The 19,905-nt window shown below is 42.7% G+C and overlaps 1 protein-coding gene across 2 annotated transcripts in view; it reads left to right on the forward strand.

Moving 5' to 3' along the window:
- The window catches only part of ACP1 (acid phosphatase 1), a 37,230-nt gene extending 18,930 nt beyond the window's left edge, over positions 1-18,300 (forward strand). The window contains exons 3-6 of one of the 2 annotated variants that reach the window (XM_083178465.1): positions 2,610-2,723; positions 8,385-8,446; positions 12,264-12,369; positions 17,986-18,300. In XM_083178465.1, the coding sequence (XP_083034591.1) occupies positions 2,610-2,723; positions 8,385-8,446; positions 12,264-12,369; positions 17,986-18,063 (360 nt within the window). In that variant the 3' untranslated portion in view covers positions 18,064-18,300. Of the gene's footprint in view, positions 1-2,609; positions 2,724-2,781; positions 2,896-8,384; positions 8,447-12,263; positions 12,370-17,985 lie in introns of both variants that reach the window. The other variant, XM_083178464.1, reaches the window with a different exon arrangement.
- Positions 18,301-19,905: the final 1,605 nt, after the last annotated feature.

Here is a 19,905-nt window from a genome sequence, read left to right on the forward strand (position 1 = left end):
GTAAGATTAGAAAATACCAAGAGTTGCTGTACATGCTACTTGTCAGATACAACCATGCTTCTAAAGGCCCCCATACATTACTGCAATTTGGGCTGATTTCACCTGTACCAGACTGATCAGGCCAAATCAAATGCATTTCATGTCGGATAAGATTTGTGGTTCCGTGCGCATTAGGCCTGAGTTGGTCGGTCGGAACTGCATGCAGGTCCGTCCTCTGACCCCTCTACCTGCGGTGGGGAACAGGGGCCGCATTCGATACATCACATGTGAAAGGAATGCATGTGGCACGCAGGGTTTTGGATGGCCATACACTGCTTTGATGCATAGCCGCAACCCCAGTAATACCCCTTTTACAATGAGGCAAAAATCCGGGGTCCATTTCCCTGTGAATCCTACCCTGGTCCTGACCAGGGTGGAACACGGGGAGAATCTGGGTGCAGTGTAAACGGGTATGCAAGGTCATCCGACCCAGCTCCCATTTCTAGCAATGGGATAGCCCAACCTTCGGACCGCAGCATCATGCGGTCAGTATGTACTGTGCAGACAACAGCGGAGGCAGGAAGGAGGTGAATGGATGCCTGTGTGCGGCATCCATTTACCTCGCGGATGGGGACCAGGGAGGGGTGCACGGAGGCTGGGTGCAGCCCAGCAACTTACAATTAACGTACTGTGGAAATTCCGTTTTTTGCTCTTTCTACGTAGGGTGTAAAACCAGATGTACAGTATTTATTTGCTCTTTGAAATACAACTGCAGCCTCCATAGACAGTTAAGTAAAATGCATTTGCAGAAACTGACACCCCTCGCAATGCATTGAGAATTGTATCTCCATGCAAGTCACATCCCAAGTGGATGGAGCCTAATCTAAAGTGAGGGTTTATGGCTGTGACGGTGCAGCTATGCGATAGTGTCATGCCGGCCAACTTTAGTTCTCGTTCAGTATGAGGTCACAGATGGGAGACCAGTTTCAGATGGATCAGAACATTCTGAATCAAAGTCTAGATGCCGGTTATGAAGTGCAACCTATACAAGCAAATACCGTGTATGGGCACCTCTAGGACTGAGGAAGCGAGACCTATGTAAATAATAGAATAGACCCCCCCCCATCATCATGGAAAATCAGCATTCTATTGAATCAAACCCATAACTGCTTATATAGGCTTCTCCCCTGTCCTGTTTTCTATGCCCACTGGGATAGTAAAGGATCAACAATACAGTTTAAAAAAACGAGATCTCTGTTCGCCTCTTTTACAAGTCAAATATTTACAACCATGTCATGTGTTGGCTGTAACAATTCTCATGATCTACAGTACTTCATTTACCTTTTGTTGACTATATTCTGAAGTTACATTGTCCTCCGACTATGTCCTGTTGTATGTTTTTTTGTTGATTTATTTATTGTGTTCGCATGTCTTCAAAAAATCAATGAAAAATTGAGTTTAATAAAAAAAAAATTTATTCCACACTGATTTTAATTTTTGTTTATAGAATAGAATAAGAATTTATTGTCACTACAACATTAAAAAATGTACAGTGAAATTCACGAGGAAGAAGAGAAGGAAATACTCATATTCAACATTCATATATCACAATTCAAACACAAAATAACAGATGGGAAAAAACTGTTCCGCAACCTGCTAGTGCGGCAACTCAAGCACCTGTAATGCTTCCCAGAGGGCAACAGGGAGAAAAGAGAATAGCAGGGATGACTAGGGTTTAAAATGATTTTTTTAGCCTTCGCTTTCCCCCTTCTTAAAAAAATGTCTGCCATCCTAGGCAACGGTTGGCCAATGACCTTTTCAGAAGCCCTATCTACGATCAGAGCACTTTGAATTCCCATACCATACCGCAATGGCATAAGTCAACAGACTCTCGATTACGCAGCAGTAAAAGTTCATAAGCATAGGCCTAGATAGGCCGGCTGCCCGTAATCTTTGCAGAAAAAAAAGGCGTTGCTGAGCCTTTCCAACTGCCATTGCGGTATGTGTGGACCAGGACAGATCTTCCGAGAACGTAATACCTCAAAATTTTGTATTTAATATTTATCCCTAACATTTTGAGTTTTATTATGCCGTTCATTTATATCATTTGATTATTTATTATACATTTTTGTTGGGTCGTCCTTTCTTTTTGCCAATTGCAGCTCAGGTTTAGTATTTGGGCGAGATGGGGGATGACCACTTATATCTTAAGTACGGACATTAAAAGTCCTGTATTGGCTCCCTATTTATTGAACTAGGTTTACAGAGAAAAAGTGTGACATTGAAGTTCTGATGTGTGAAGTGCCCTTGACAGCGCCAGCGTTGCTCCTGTTTCCAGTTCTGATGCTGCCTTGTCTGTGTGTGTGGAACAGGTACAGAGGGGTAAATGTATGAAGCTCGCAAGGTGATAATGCACCAACCAATCAGCTCCTAACTGTTAATTTACATATTGGAGCTGATTGGCTGGAGTATTATCACCTTGCACAGAACGGCCTTTATGGGGTTAGATACCACTTCTCCCAGCAGTGATACATTTACCCCTCTTTGCTTCTGTCCTCCTCTGTGACAAAGCCGCATGTAGTTAAGTGAGTGTGTTGCAGTTAAATAGGATTTCTGTATTTCCCTTCTAGTGGAGCATAGACAGTGCAGCTACATCTTCCTATGAGATAGGAAACCCGCCTGATTACCGTGGCCAGAGCTGTATGAGGAAGCATGGCATTTCCATGAGCCACACCGCCCAGCAGGTAACGTGCCTCCGTTTCCCCCTTTATTGAATCCTATCCGTTGTGTTTTGTGTTACAGTGGTCCATAGACAGTGCTGCTACCTCTGACTGGAACGTGGGTTGCTCCCCAGATTCAAGGGCCATACAGTGCTTAAAAGTCCATGATACCGAAACATCGCATAAAGCTCGACAGGTATAGGACAGATCGTTGTATTCTGAGTCTTCAACGTTACACCATTCACAACGTGGGGAGGGAACGGGTTTTTTTTGGATTGTTATTTTTAGAAATAGGGATTTCATTCTATGGGTATCGCCCTCTATTGAATTAAATTGATGACTGTGGTCTTTGGAGTAAACTTACACCCCTCATTGCTGCGGTGCAGGGTCCTCTAGTAGCTTGGAGGCCAAATACAAAAACTGAGGCTGTAATCTCTGTTCCCACTGTGTCGTGCACCTGGTGCGCAGCATTGCAGGATTAACCTGGGAAAATGTTAAAGGGAATTTTATATATTTTAGGAACCTAGAATGTGACGGCAGATAAGAACCACTTGGCCCATCTAGTCTGCCCCTTTTTTAAACCTGTTACCTCAAACCATATTTGATCTTTATTTCTTTGTAAGGATATCAATATGCCTATCCCAAGCATTGCTCTACTGTATTTGCCTCTACCACCTCTGATGGGAGGCTATTCCACTTATCTACTACTCTTTCTGTGAAGTAATTTTTCCTTAAATTTCCCCTGAATCTTCCTCCCTCTAGTGTCAGTGCATGTCCTCGTGTTCTGTTGCTCCTCTTCCTGTGAAGAATGTCTCCCACCTGTACATTGTTCAAGCCCTTGATATATTTGAAAGTTTCTATCATGTCCCCCCTTTCCCTTCTCTGCTGTAAACTATACATATTAAGGTCTTGTGGGTTTCCGGGTAAGTTTTGTCACTGTATTAGACCCAATGGTCATCTTAAATATTGTTATGGGATTTTTCCATGCTTCTATGGTTGTTAATAAGTGTGCTTACAGAACGTCTTGGAACTTGAAAATGTTCAGTGAAGAGCAACAAAATTGAATTAAAGGTTTTAGAGCAGGCAAGTCTAAACTATGGCCCTCCAGCTGTTGTAAAACTACAAGTCCCATCATGCCTTGCTACAGTTTTGCTATTAGGGAATGCTAAAACTGTGGCAATGCATGCTGGGATGTGTAATTTCATAACAGCTTGGACATGCCAGGTTTAGAGTCATTGGGTTATGAGGAAAGGCTAGCCAAGTTAGGTTAGGTAGGTTTACATTAGAAAAGAGGTGTCGAAGAGGGGAGATAACACACACACACACACACACGCGCACGCAGAACTATCAGGTGATCTGTTTACCATGAGAACTGTACACGGGGGGTAAGTATCTTGCCCAGCAAAGGAAAGGTTCTATACAGTAAGGGCAGTTAAGATATGGAATACTCTGCCAGAGAAGGCTGTGATGGCAGACTCAATTGATACAGTTAAATAAGGGTTATGTGTGTACACAGGGTGCGATAGACTTGCTATTCGATCTGGATGGAAATACACGGCAAGCCAGAACGTATGCGTTAAATTTTTACTATGAAGTACAGATCTGCACTATTTGGCTATTCGATTTCAGCTGACCGGGAACGCGCATCGGCATAGAATGGGGATCGAAAGGTTAAAAATGTTAAATCGCCATTCGATGTGTATGCGATCCCGATTCGATTATTTTACTATATAGTCAAAATAGAATGACAAGTTGTACCGGGTGTACACATCACTAAACAAATTGTTAGTTGAGAAAAGTATACAGGGTTATAACCTTTAATCATAATGTGCTATAGTGATCTGTAATAAATTGGACGGCCATTTTGGGTCGTCAGGGATTCTGGTATATAACAGGCAGTAACCTCATCCGGGTCATTACACAGCAGGAGATCATATATAGGTTGATCGTGGTGGACTAAAAGTCTCTCTCGCTGTAATTGGGGTTTGCTAATACTCTTAAGTTACAGTGGTAGCTTGAAGCCATGGACCAGATATGTGTTTAGAGTCATTGAGGAAAGTGCCCACCAGATTTATACTGCATGAGTAGAAGACCTATCCCGTAATGTGCCCTTTCTTAAAGGGCGGTTTCAGCCCCAGTTCTAAGCGATCTGACTAGATTGCATAGAAATGGAGCACTGATCACCCGATCGCTCCATGTGTATGCCCCAAAGCGATGCGCGGTATCGCGTGTTGCTATCGCCCATAGGCAGAGCCAGTGCTTGCACTGGCTTTCCTGCTAGATCGCTGGGCTTTACCTATAAACAATTGGCAAAGCCACACTCTGCACGATCACTCCGCACACAGCATTGCTGGGTGCATCCCTGGTGTACCACAATGTGTGCTAAGGAATCGTTTATAAGCCTGCAGCTCAGCGCGGTGGACGGGTCACCCCATGTGTAAGGGGCTTGACGCTGTGTGGGCTGTTCTTACTTATGAGTAACCATCAAAGAAGGCCTGGTACCACAGGGCCTGATTCAGCGTATGGCAGTAGTGTGGCAGCAGGCAGTTTCTTGATTGTCAGAAATCTGCTGCTGCTCAAAGTCCATTCAGTGCATGCTCAAAATGGACCTTGCGATGTTGCCCGTAGTTCCACTCTCTAGCACTATGCTGGTGGCATGGTTGTAGAGGGTGCATTTTTAGGGGCATTCCTTGTTGTGGGGTAGGGTTGCCGAGACCCACTATATCTACCCTACAAAGGGACTTTTTTTTTTTTATTCCAGATTTTTGCTGCCGTTTGTTGTCCTTTCAGTGGTACTTCAGTGGAGTAACCTTTATAATAGCAATAATAATACATCTCTATCTGCACACACAATGCCCCAGACTGTCCTGATGTTTCCACTATTATCTACTAGAATAAAACAAACTTGATGAGCTTTATCTAATGATGGAGTGCCCCTTTATGCCATGCACTTTAGCAGGGACTTCCATAACCAACAATGTGTCTAACCAAAGTAACTGGAAATGTGTCTCCATAGGCCTAATACAGATTATCAGTAATGTAGGACGCACTTTCATACCCCTTTCACATCGCACCTAATTACTGGGTTCATGGCGGTTTGTTGCCGGTTAGACCCTGTAATTGGTGTGAAAGGGGTTACCGGGTCCCACAAACTGGTAGTAATACGAACCAGTAAAAAAAGAAGGGTTCTTACTGGTTCGTGTTGCGTTGTGGTGTGAATGGGTTAATTTCCCATTCACACCAATGGAGGAGGCAGTTCTTGGAGCAGTGCAGTCTCCTCTCCCACCTCCCAATGACAATCTGATGCGCCCTTGCATGACATCTGCGAACCGGCAATATTGCCGGTTCGCTGAAGTAACCTAACAGACTAAAATGCAGGGTCGCACCGGGACTGAACAGTTTCCAAGTCCCAGTGCGACCCTGCATTTTTAGGTCTGAAAGGGTTATCCGTGTGATAATGGGAGACTAAGCAGGATATGATTTTTGTGTGTGTGTGTGTGTGTGTGTGTGTGGTATACAAAATATAAAAAAAAACAAATCTGGACCCCAACTCTCCATCCAACTACAGGTCCATCTCCCTCCTCCCTTTTGCCTCCAAGCTCCTAGAACGTCTGACCTATAATCGTCTCCTAAGCCTCCTTACTGCTAACTCCATTCTAGACCCCCTCCAATCCGGGTTCCACCCTTTACAGACGGCGCCGGCCTTATGCTTGCTGGCGAATCGCCAGCAGCATGCTGCTGGCGATCCGCCAGCAACACGGCGCGCCATCTGACTGAGACGCGCGTGCGTCCCCCACGCACGCGCGTCTCAGTATCCGGGCGGCCGGCCGGCGAGGCGGACGCAATACTGTCCGCCTCCCGCTCGAGGGGGGCTGGGGGGACCCGAGGAGGCTGTGGGGGGGTGCGGGCGCCCGGTGTGGGCACCGGGCGACCGTCGGAAGGGGACGGCAGCACCGTCGGAAGGGGACGCGCGCGCACCTCGTGCGCGCGCGTCCCCTTCCGACACACAGATGGCGCGGGAGCAGGGAATGGCGATGGCATCGCCATCCCCTGCAAAGATGAGCCCGGCCCCATCTGTACATTCCACTGAAACTGCCCTGACCAAAGTCACTAACGATCTACTATCGGCTAAATCCAAAGGCCTCTTCTCTATCCTCATCCAGCTTGATCTGTCGGCTGCCTTTGACACTGTTGACCACCCTCTCCTGCTCAACACCCTCCGCTCCTTTGGCATCACTGGCACGGTCTTCTCCTGGTTCACCTCATACCTCTCCAATCGCTCCGTCTCCACTCCGAGCTCCTCCTCTCCTACTACCCCGCAGCCAGTCTGTGTTCCCCAAGGGTCAGTCCTTGGCCCTCTTCTCCCTCTACACCACCTCTCTGGGCACCCTCATCAGCTCCTATGGTTTTCATTACCACCTTTATGCTGATGATACCCTAATCTATCTCTCCTCCCCCGACTTATCCCCATCACTCCTGTCCAAGGTCTCCGAATGTCTCACGGCCATCTCAGCCTGGATGACCCAACGCTTCCTGAAACTAAACATGGCTAAAACTGAACTAATCTTCCATCCCCCGAACATCCCCTCTTCTCCCATTATCTCCATCAGTATTGGTGAAACCGAGATCACCTCCACCGACCAAACGCACTGCCTCGGTGTCATCATTGACTCCTCCCTCTCTTTCACCCCCCACATTCGTGCTCTCTCAGTCTTGCCGCTTTCACCTACGCAACCGCTTTCACCTACGCAACATCTCACGCATCAGACCATTCCTCTCCACTGACGCGACCAAAATTCTCATTCACTCTCTTGTCATCTCCCGCCTTGACTACTGCAACATCCTTCTCTCTGGGCTACCTCTCACCCGCCTCGCACCTCTCCAATCCATTCTTAACGCTGCTGCTAGGCTCATCTTCCTCTCCCGCCGCTCTACCTCCGCCTCCCCCCTCTGTCTATCTCTTTACTGGCTCCCCATTCCTTTCCGAGTTCTCTTTAAACTCCTCACCACCACCTACAAGGCTCTCTCCTCCTCCACCGCTTCCTTACCTCTCTTCACTGATCTCTATCCACACTCCCTCCCGTCCTCTTCGCTCCATCGCTGACCGCCGACTGACCTCTCACCTAATCACCTCCTCCCACTCCCGTGTCCAAGACTTCTCTCGCGCTGCCCCCCTGCACTGGAACAACCTCCCGCCACCCATCAGGCTTTCTGATTCCCTTACCTCCTTCAAGCGCTCCCTCAAAACACACTTTTTTCGACTTTCCTATCCCTCCTCCTAACCTCTTTTTTGATCCTTCTATCCTGCCTCCGTTCCTACTTATCCTATTGTTTTTCGTTCGTCCACCCACCTATTTTTAGTATGTTAACTCTTATGAGTAGGGTCCTCCTTCCTCACGTACTCACCCTACCTCTTTACCTCACCTGTGCTCCTGTCCTGTTCTTCCCTTCCTCTACTTCATCTTCAGTCTCCTCGACAATTTTGACACCTACTTCTGAACTGATGCTGATTTTAGTTCTACCAGCTATACCCCTATTCATACTGTATTTTTCAACACACCCTGTACGTTACCTTGTAATTTGTTTTTTGTTTGCTATGTACGGCGCTGCGGACACTTTGCGGCGCCTTATAAATAAACGTACTACTACAAGCACAACACTAATCTAGTATTGTTTTACATGCAGATCACAAAAGAGGATTTCCTCAACTATGACTATATTCTGTGCATGGATGAAAGTAATCTAAGGTGGGTACTTAGTTTTTTTGTGGTCTATCTTTATGCAGTGTGTTTTATTGATGCCATAGTAAGCATAGACAACAGCTGGCTTTAGGTCACACCGAGATACATTTAGTGGGTTTATTCAGTGTGTGCAGTTATTTCTGACAGACGGAAACATCAGTAAATTTTTACAAGACCTATTGAATCTCTGACTGTCAGAAATGTTCCAACAGTCGGGAAATCTGTAGATCAGCGAAAAACTCGTAGATGCACGAGTTTTATGTTAAATCCCTGTCACAGATTCCACAATTTACCGGCCCCTTTCGACAATACAGATTTGACTTTTAACAGTCGAACCTCTGGGGGAAAATGCGTCCGAAAACGGCCCTTTATATCTGACAGTTGGAATTAGAGGCACGCATTATTTCCAGGATGTTTATGTGATTTCAAGCAGAATGCAGTTCCCAATCGGACCTAACCACGCTTTGGGCAAGGTGGCTCGCTCAGCTTCTACTGTGCTCGCCATATTCCCATGACTTGCCCAGGTGTGTAGTAAATCCCAAATAAGTGTCAACCCTATGGTGTTGCCCTACTGGCTGTCTAACTAGTGCAGAACGATTAGCCGGATACCGTAGGTTCTACTAGTCAGTCAATTGTGACATATACTCTTTGCCAACTTCTGGTTCATCGGAAATACTGGTTCTTTTTAGTGTAATAATAAAAAATTACTGTACTAGATTGTGTAACCCTTCAAGGAGGTGCCTGGTGAACCTCCGTGGATACTTGGGTTTATCGTATGTGAGTGAGCACAAGCAACCTCCTTCCGGGAACCTCAGCGTAGAGGTGCTACAGCATATTACAATAGTACAATGTTACAGTGTAATAGTGGCACCTTTGAAACCCTCTGAGGGAGTCTGGGGCCGCTAAAAAGCTTTGGAGGGAAATCTTTTCAAGCAGCAATTGTCCATGTATGCTAATGCTGTCCACTAGGTGGCACTGTCTTACTTTCATTGCTAGAAAGTGAACGCTTGGTCCTAGGCAAAGTTCCCACAAATGGTGGCTGCTCTGACCCTGCAACAGCAATCATAGCAAAATAAAAAAAATCTGGCTTGAAAATGTGAAAAGCATGAAACTTCTCTATAAATTGCACTGATTCTTAGAATTAAACATTTGTAATTTTAATATTTGTCTACTTTTGGAAACCTTTCTTTATACAACCTCTTGGTGACATTGTCTCCTGAGGACCCAGTGCAACTCATTTTTATTTTTATTTGAGGTCTTCAGTAAGAACAGTGATCATCATGGCGACATCAAAGTACAACATGCAGGAGCGTTCTCACTCTGCAAACACTTTCCCTAATTTATTCTTGAGGGACTCGCCATATGGACTGTGCAGACTATGGGGTATATTTAATGGATGCTGGATCCATTCAAAAATTATTTTGATGGAATGGATCAGTCATCCATTATTCAATGCAGCAGCCAAATCCGGATGTTGGATTTGGCCGCTCATTGATGCTCACCCGGGCGGTGTAGTGCAAGCTGCTGCTGCTCACCCGGCGCCGTCCTCCCTGCCTCAATCCGACATCTTTTCATGTCTGATTGAGATTGCCGGAAACATAGCCAAAACCTTTCAATTTATGGCTGTTTTTCCATCAAAAGCAGGTGGATTAGTGGCTATTCCATCAATCCACTTGGATTTCGGCAGGTTGGAACATTCTAACATTCCAATCTGCCCAAAAAAACAGCTAGCATTGAAAAGATCTTAACCCAGTGGTTCACAAACTGTGCGCCTAGGCTCCCTGGGGTGCCTTGGAGCACTTGCAGGGGTGCCTCAGGTTGGTGGTCCAGAACCAATTCAAGTTATTTATGGGCAATGAAATAGGCACAATCAGTGCTTGTGGCTTCCAATTAAGAATATGTGGGTAAACAGAAGTGAATCATGTTTCTCACCACATAAGTGGACCTATGGAAAACATTAAAATCACATCTAATTTAATATTTTTCCTGAAATTAGTAACCAACTTTTGGCCTAGGGGTGCCGTGAAAAATATTCTGATACTTTAGGGTGCCATGATTCAAAAAGTCTTACCCCTTCCGACCTATTCATGTCAAACTGCCATCTTTTTGGCAAGACGGCAGTTTCAACATCAGTTGAATATACCCCTATATGGTGCAGTAATATAAGGAAGGCTTTGCCACATTGGTTTCAAAATTATTTACCTTTTTTTTTTTTTTATAAAAAAAACAGGAAGTAACAAGTCTCGTCCTGGAGCATTGTTTGTGTATAGGGATTTGTTGCTGTATGTTTACTTTTATGAATTGATATTTCTACTGCAACACAAAACATGGACAGGTCATGTTTATATTCAACGTATAGCTACACCTTTAATAAGTATTTATATGGTGCTACAGAATATTCCTTTACAGAATTAATCAAGTAAATACTTTGAGCCACTAGCACTGGCTGGAAATCCTAGGATGTAGAACCCAGTTCTATAATATAAGAGCAGAGGTTACCGAAAGGTTCCTTGTTCTTGTTCTCACCATTTTCAGCAAGGACCCGTCTTCACTTTTCACGTTTAACCACCATTTATCTTCTGAACTAGATTGAGCACAGTAACCAGAGTCATCTTAAAGCATAGGCACAGCCCTGGGCCCCACAATTCTAGGGCCTTTTGAGCAGGGGTGGGTGGTGGTCATCACACAGAGTGGCGAGTCAGAAATAGGTACCTGCCTACAGCCAAACAGTGAATGGCTGTCAACAAGCTGATTGGTGGAGCTATCCACCAATCCGAGTTCTGACAGCCATTCACTGTATGGAAGCATGTGGCGTGGCTGGGACCTTATTTTCTTTGTGTGTACATAGGGGCCCCTGTAGATTGTGAATGAGAACTATGCTGAGTTTATAAAGTAGGCTTTGAAATGTCCACTGACAAGTATTTGTTATTTATAGGTTTCCTGTGAAATGTGTTTTTAGCTTTGAACAGAATAGTGCAATGCCACATGTAGTAACGCTGCACCCTCTGTATTTTCTCTATGCCATTGTATACGCGACTAGAAAGTCACTTTCATGTTTTTGTGTACACTATTTTTTAAGGAATTCACTTTACAGGTTATTTGTTCTACTTGACAACCTGTTGTTAGCATAGATCAAGAAAGGGCGTTTTAGTGCTGCATTTATTTGTTGCAAGTACCCATGGAAATAGGTCCGATGGGACCATTGAAACTGCCGCTAATGTTTTGATTGCTTTTAGGGAAGTCCGAAAACCTTTATTGGAATGTTTACATTTCCTGGAGTGTATCGGTTCTAACTGGCCAAACACAATGATGTCCTCTCCCCCAACCGTTCTGTTAAGTAGTTGGTACTTTTCCCCCTTACTAGAAGAAGGGCGTATGCCAGTGGTTCCCAAACTTTTTTTGCATCACGGCACCCTAGATTATCAGAATATTTGTCACGGCACCCCTAGTTGCAAAGTTTGCTACCAAGAATTTCAGAAAACAATATTAAATGAAAGACGTTGTGCTTATATTTCATCCGTAGGTCCAGTTATGTGATGAGGGACTTCTGTTTATCCACATATTTTAAAACTGGAAGCCACAAGCTCTGGTTTTGCCTATTACATTGACCATAAATAATTTGAATCTGTTCTGGACCACCAAACCGAGGCACCCCTGCAAGTGCTCCGAGGCACCCCAGGGAGCCTAAGCGCACAGTTTGGGAACCACTGGCGTATGCTGTTGGCGAATTCCTTTCATTTTCCCTTTGTTTATAGGTTATATGACCACAATTTTACAATAACCGGGGAAATAAAGTTGTACCTGACCACGTTATGTCTTGCAGAGATTTAAAACATAAATGTAACCAAGTGCAGAACTGCAAAGCTAAGATCGAACTTCTCGGAAGCTATGATCCTCAGAAGCGGCTTATCATCGAAGACCCGTATTATGTAAGTTGTGGTGTCCTGTGCTAACTGGCAGTACTTAGGGCTGGAGCAATCGCTTATTTTACTTAACTCACAATATAAAGCTGTATGTGTTTGCTTTATACTATATAAGGTGATTATATATAAATTTATACATACGCAAAACCAAAGTCCCCGAAGCACGTCTGTCTATCTGAACACCAAAATCTCAATAACCGCTCTACAAATTCTGGTGCGGTTTCACTATTAGATATGCAGTTCTCCCAGAAGGTTTGCATATATTCATCATCTCCCTATGCTGTATGGGAGCCGGGCGAAATCAGTTTATCGTAATCAACCAATCAGCATGCTCTATGCAAATTGCCTGACTGGGAACATCACAGCTGGGCTGCATCCATTTACACAACAAGCAGTGCTGCTGAGAGGCTGGCTGGGCCCTGGTAACATTTAGGTGTGTGGTCTAATAACGGGAGGTTAAAACCGTTTTGGAGCAGGGGGAGTCAAGAATCTCGGATGCAGCTGCCTGTGGGGGTAGAGGGAGCTGGTGCGGCAGGTCAGGATCAGTTCTGGGCCCTAGTAATTAGTACCCGTCCCGCCTCTCGGCGGCCATGACAGCAAGAGGCAACAAACACAAAGCCGCAGTGATGACCAGAGCAGCGAGTGCTCTACCGATCGCCCGTTGCACAGGGGCAACAGTGAGAGCATTATGGGCACCACACAGAGAACCAGATGCCCCACGCACACAATAGCACACCTGCACACAGATCCTCACTGTTATACACCCAGGAGGAGGCAGCATACCACAGCCACACGTACCAGTGTCTGGTAAACCGTAATATTCTTACTGGCTGTGAAACTGGAGAAACTGTTTTAATAATCAGAATCCAGACGATTCCCTCAAATTTACCATTTAATTTTAAACAAGTCCAGTTCCCGATAAGTTTGGTTTTCTGTGACCATAAATAAAGCATGAGGTCAAACACTTAGGCCCATATTCTTTCCAGCCAGCAAGGGGGTTAAATGGTGGGTATGGCAGTAAACAAGTAATCCTCGTTGTTTAACCCCGCGCCGGCCGCTCACCTTATTCAACATGGCAGGGAAATCCTCGTTGTCAGAGGACAGCGAGGATCACGGCTACATTTAGCTGCGAGTCTACACCGATTTCCCCCTCGCTCCAAAAACGGACCGATGGGGAATTGGCGTATTAGGGGGGTCAGTTGAATACTGACCCTGCGAGCTGTGACTGTTAACAGGCAGTGCTGCTCGCTGTCACAGCTCACCAGCAGCATTGAAGACACCCCTTAAAGTTGGAAATGTTTTCCCAACTTTGTGGCCCTTTTTGCTTATTACATGGAAAAAAAAATCTGTTCTATAAAGAAATGCTGCCACCACCACACACACACACACACACACACTATCTAAATTGAAACAACACTATATGGCAAGGAACCCAACAAACCATCCACGACGAGGTGGGATTTCAAATAAACCGTTAACATGCAGCCAAAAATGGTCAACGTTTTGAAGTACAGTCAACTGGATTCGGTATCCCACGGATCGCCCACAAATAATGCCGCTGCCTCAGACGCCCTTTGGAATTCTTGTAAAATCCTACGTAGTTACCAGTAGCACTCAGAGGTTTTGAAAGAATTGTATGTATAATAAAACATCAATACATCAAAGTTTCAAGGTGAGTATTGTTAAGAGCAAAATAAATTTTACCTATTTATGGTGAATACAAGATAAAGAACTCCCATCACCTTGTTTGTTCGGCATGAAAGGCAGGCAGAGGTCGTGGTCCCAGCCAATTCTAATGACGTCAGGCCAGCCGCAACACGACCCCGGCAGTCCCATCTACGGAGAAAAATATATAAATATACACTCGTAAAATCACCCAAAGTGAATAAGGAACTATTGGCAACAATAAATCAATAACAGTTTCAACATATAAAGCGTCAAATTTAGATTTGTAAGGAAGGTAGTAAAAAAAATCTGTATGGCGAATATGCACATAACCCTAGCTATATCGGGAATCCGCAAATATTTAGGGTCAAACTGATAGGCTGAGAAGGAAAAATTAGATGTACTGAGATACTATGAGGTACTATGTGGAGGTTACAGGCGCAGAACTGTCCGAAACTGTTTAAAATATGATATTTGTTGTATTAAATTGTTGTATTATCCACGGTGATATTAAAATGTACTCTGGATGACACCTACAGTGTGTTGTAAATTATAAGAGACATTCTAGTATGTAAGCAGATATGTCTTGTGAAGGTATTTCCTTAAGGGAAATACAATAATGTCTACATGAGGGAACTAATCCAAACCAGGGTTTTTAAGACCTAAAAGGAAAAAAACATATAACGCAAATTAAAGCAAAGTTATCTGCTCAGTAATAAAGAATTACTGTCAAAATATGACAGATGATAGCTTTTTTTTGATAAATATTACTTGATATTCATTGAAGCCCATCGGTTTCAAATTTCCAACGGGATTCCATTCTTAACAGGTCAATGTCCCTGTCGCCTCCATTTGCTGGTAATTGATCAATGATTATATGCCTCAAGTCTTTAAAAAAAAATTCTTGGCAAAATGTCTGGCTACCGGTTGATTTAATGTTCCTTTCAAAATTGCTGACCTGTGAAGCACCATCCTGGTTCTGAGTGACCTTATGGTTTCTCCTACGCAAGTCAACCCGTAGGGACATATAATCGGGTAGATAATAAATGTTAACGTACACGTAAGAACATGTTTAATTCTGTATATTTTATTGTTATGAGGGTTGTTGAACGTGCTGCCTGTTATCATGTGCTTACATGTCAAGCAATGTAGACCTTTTTTAGCAGCCCAGGGGACTTGATAGAAATGTGTCCTTGCTACTTTCATGGTTGTCAATCAATGCTTCCATCAAAACCTTTATCAGATTAATGGATGAATCTGTACTTAAATACACTGGCGCAAGCCCGATTTTAAACATCATAATATGTCGTGCGAAGGAGACTAGCACTCAACGCATTTGGGAAATACAAAACTATAATTATCCGCCCTATGGACAAATTATATTCTTGAATCTAACAAATTATAGGGACAAAGTTCTCAAACAATTAGCTGATACCAATACCTATGAGCACTAAGCAAGAATTGGATACAACTCTACACAATGCGGTGACCAATCATTTTGTTTATTTCTACAAAAAAAAATAATTTAAGCCATGATGTAAGATGTAAGTAGTTATAACAAAGCCTTCTCTTCTGGATATTCATGGTGAGCCATGGCTCACCAAGGCCTATTGTTCTCAGCTGCAATACAATACATAGAACAATACAGGAGGGGGTTAGCATAGGATTAAGTCTGACCGCTCTGGCTCACTGAATCCTATTAAAGGGCTGCATGAGGATGGCTCTATCTGTACGTTTAATTCAAAAAATTGATTATATACTGAATGGGACGTTACTTTGTACTGTTGATATTTGCTATTTTATACACCAGCATTGCCCATCAGCAGAGATTGGAGGCCATGAAGACGTTTCTAATTAACAATTAATTTCAGTGGACATAGTTATTCCCTAATCTATTGGAGAGGACATTAACAAGAAATCATGGCTGTTTTTATCATCAAAAATATGGGTGTACAATGAGGAGCAACGTCTCCCCTTTGCAAATATTTCCATGTTTCAGGATGAACAGGATATGCCATTCAAGCATCCTACACATTCTGGCATATGCCAGATCTACAGTCAACCTCTTCATCCTGTGGTCCACAGGTGGTAGCCACAGTTTTAATCAGCTGATGACTGAACATTTTGTATGGGTTACCACTAAAAGAAATAAAAGGACAAACCACTACATGGACACTTTACTGAAAGCCAATAGTCATCACCCGATAGCGGTAAAAAATATTTTTTTCCAAAAGATGATCTGTGTAGCAAGGATCACCAATGAAAGGGATGCGGTTGAAGAAGAACTAGATAAAGTGATGTCCAGTTTGCACAAATTTAAAAATTAGGAGTTGATTATGGACAGACAAGCACTACTTTCCCCTAAAGATCACAAACAGAACGTCATTCCATGGACCAATCCATTTTCTACAGCAAGCCCAATATTACCTTGAGCTGCTAGGGTGTTATGGCCAATAGCTTTAACATGGAAAAAAAGAAATGGTTAGTTACTCAAGATGGGAAAAAAAGAAATGGTTAGTTACTCAAGATGGAAAAACATGGAAGACCTAGTTGTCCACACGGACATCACAGGTTTTGACAAACCATACAACCATGAAAGTAGCAAGCACACCTTTCTATTAAGACCCCTGGGCTGCTATAAATGTCTACATTGCTTGACCTGTAACCACATAAGAGGTTCAACAACCTTCGTAACAATAAAACATACAGAATTAAACATGTTCTTACGTGTACGTCAACATTTATTATATCATTAAATTATTATACGTCCCTGCAGTTTGACTGCGTAGGAAAAACCATAAGGTCATTCTAGGATGGTGCTTCACAGGTCAGCAATTTTGAAAGGAACATTTGATCAACCAGTAGCCAGACATTTTGCAGAGAAAAAAAACATGAATTAAAAAATTTGTGGCCTACCATCACTGATCACTTACCAGCAGATTTCAGAGGAGGTGACGGGGACACTGGACTGTTAAATTCAAATATCGAACGGGATTCCATTCTTAGCACCGTGAGCCTGGCGGGCTTAAATGAGGAAATCACATGGAATGTTTTTTTTTATCTTACATCATATTATGAAAGTAATTGTTTATTAGTGAGCAGATAACTTGGCTTCTATTTCAGTTGCACGTTTTTTTATTTTTTTATTCCCATGGAATCCTGGTTTGAATTAGATTCCTCATATAGACACTATTGTATTTCCCTAAAGGAATACCTTAAATACCTTCACTCCCTATACTTGCGCGAGACATACAGTATCTGCTTGCATACTAGAATGTCTCTTATAATTGACAACTTAGGTCTCATCCAGAGTACATTTTAATATCATGTGGATGACTCCCTGGATGTTTAATTGTATTTTTTGTTAAACACAACGATTGATCATACTTTTATACAGTTCGCGACTCCGGTCCTGTGACCTTAACCGCATATTTTAGTAAATCTAATTTTTCCTCCACAGACTTTTTTGCTCCCAAATATTTGTGGTTCCTGATATAGCTGGAGTTATGGGCATATTCCCTTGACAGATTTTTATACTACCTTCCTTACAAATCTAATTTGCCACTTTCAGTGTTGAACTGTTATTTCATTTATTGTTGACAATACCTCCTTTATTCACTTTGGGTTTGTTTTTTTTAGTGTATATTTGTGTATGTTTCTCCGTATGACTGCCTGCCAGGGACGGCTGGTTACCCTGACAACGTGACTTGGCTGGCCTGACATCATCTTTTTATTTACTGATCTTTAGCCTAAGCACACTCATTCCAAATCGCCTTTCCACAATCTTTTTTTTTTATTTATTTTTTTCTACTACTCAATAAACTGGTGCTGCCAGTTACTATCTATTGACTGAACACTCAAAACTGAGGGTTACTTCCTCAAATAACTCCAATACACGTGTTTAGCTTTGTTTTTTTAGTAAATAAGTTGTAATATGACTTTTTATTTGAATTACAGGGCAGCGATGAAGATTTTGAGACCGTCTACCAGCAGTGTATTAGATGCTGTAAATCCTTTCTGGAAAAGTGCTCTTAGTACCCTACAGAAGTCACATCAGCTGTATCCGTTGTGTTATGACAGTACATTAATCTTTTAGTCTTGTATATTGCCATGGAAAAAGGCCTTATCTATAATTTATACAATGATGTTAAAGTATTTCCTGTCATACTACGACCTTTTTTAGAGTGTCCAATCCACAATACTCGTTTTAATCAGGCATTAGTTTAATACTAAAAATAGACAATAAATCCAATAAATTTTAGCTGAAGCTTGCCTGTATATTGTGTGCTTTTTCTATGATCATTAATGTGTACTTATTAGTTAGATCCTTAGTACATGTTTAAATGTGCCAACTTTTCTTCACCATGTCCATGTGTTTTTGCTCTGAAATGAATGTAATGTCAATCAGCCATTCACGGAAATCCTACTGTTACAAGGAATTTTCCAACAATGCGTTTTGTAAGTTTATTGAATAACATTCTTCAATACAATGTAGTTCTCATATTTTAAACATGGAGAGGCTATTTTTTTATTTTTATGTCAAATGTTTTCAAAAACATTTTGTGAAAATAAAAAAAAAAAACATAAATTTGCATATGTAATCCCTTTATCTTGTATGCTCTAAGCCGCATACACGCTGTGAGATATTGGCTAATGGCCAATTTTGGCTAGATTAACTGGCGATTTTGACTTAGCAATTTTGTCTAGTAATGATAGGCTATGATCTAGTCAAAATTGCCTTGCCTGCACAGGCAATCTATGCTAAGCAATCTTTGCTAAACAATATTGACTAAGCAGGAGAAAAACTGGGAGATTTTGTCTAACCATCTAGGAGATTTTGACTACGCCAAATCTCCTGCCAAAATCTCAGTGTGTAGACCCCTTAAGTTTATTCTATTGAAAAGCCATTAGGAAAGTAGGACAGCCGCATCGTGCAATTGGCCACCATCTGTAAATCTTTTAAAATAACTGGTACAATGGGCCAGATGTACTAAGCTTCAAAAGTGATAAAATGGATTGATAAACAACCAACCAATCAGCTCCTACCTGGCATTTTTCAAACACAGTCTGTGACATGACAGGTAGGAGCTGATTGGCTGGCTGTTTATCAATCAGCTCCTACCTGTCATGTCACCGACTGTTTGAAAAATGTCAGGCAGGAGCTGATTGGCTGGTTGTTTATCACGCTCCATTTTATCACTTTTGAAGTTTAGTACATCTGAACTAATATCTGGATAGAAACGTCACACTGTAGTTGAGGGATTATATATTCAGGTTTTGAATGTTAAGGATGACTGAAGAAAACACCACAAAGCTGAATATTATGTAATCCAAATGGGTAGAAAGCAATAGCTCAGCACTTGAATGATGTAGTTGGCCCTGTTCAACCCACCCAAATACTGTCAAGTAAAGTTTTCACAACAAGGAGACTTGTGAGAAATGCAGCAGTCACATTGACTGAGTGAAGCCGTTCAGTTGCCATGTAGTAAAGGACCACCATCTATATGAAGATATCTTATTTTCTTCAGTGACACCGTGGCAAAAGTGAAGGCATTACTCCAGCCTTGGGCAAACTATGGCCCTCCAGCTGTTGTGAAACTACAAGTCCCATCATGTCTTGCACAGTTTTGCTATTAGGGAATGCTAAAACTATAGCAAGGCACTGGAGGGCCACCGTTTGGCCATGCCTGAATTACTTAAAATGAATCATTTGAAAACTCCTACATTGTTCAATCCAGTTAGGTCCAGCAAATCCAAAAAGCGCTCAACTTGCCAGAGTGCAGGATATTGATACTATGGGGGAAATTTACTAAAGGAAATTTGTAAAAAAAAAATAGGTGTTTTTGTATCCAGAAATACACTTATTTTTGACATTTA

The sequence above is a fragment of the Crinia signifera genome, chromosome 3 (genome assembly GCF_055691185.1).
Source record: "Crinia signifera chromosome 3, ASM5569118v1, whole genome shotgun sequence".
In the NCBI taxonomy this organism is placed as follows: Eukaryota; Metazoa; Chordata; class Amphibia; order Anura; family Myobatrachidae; genus Crinia; species Crinia signifera.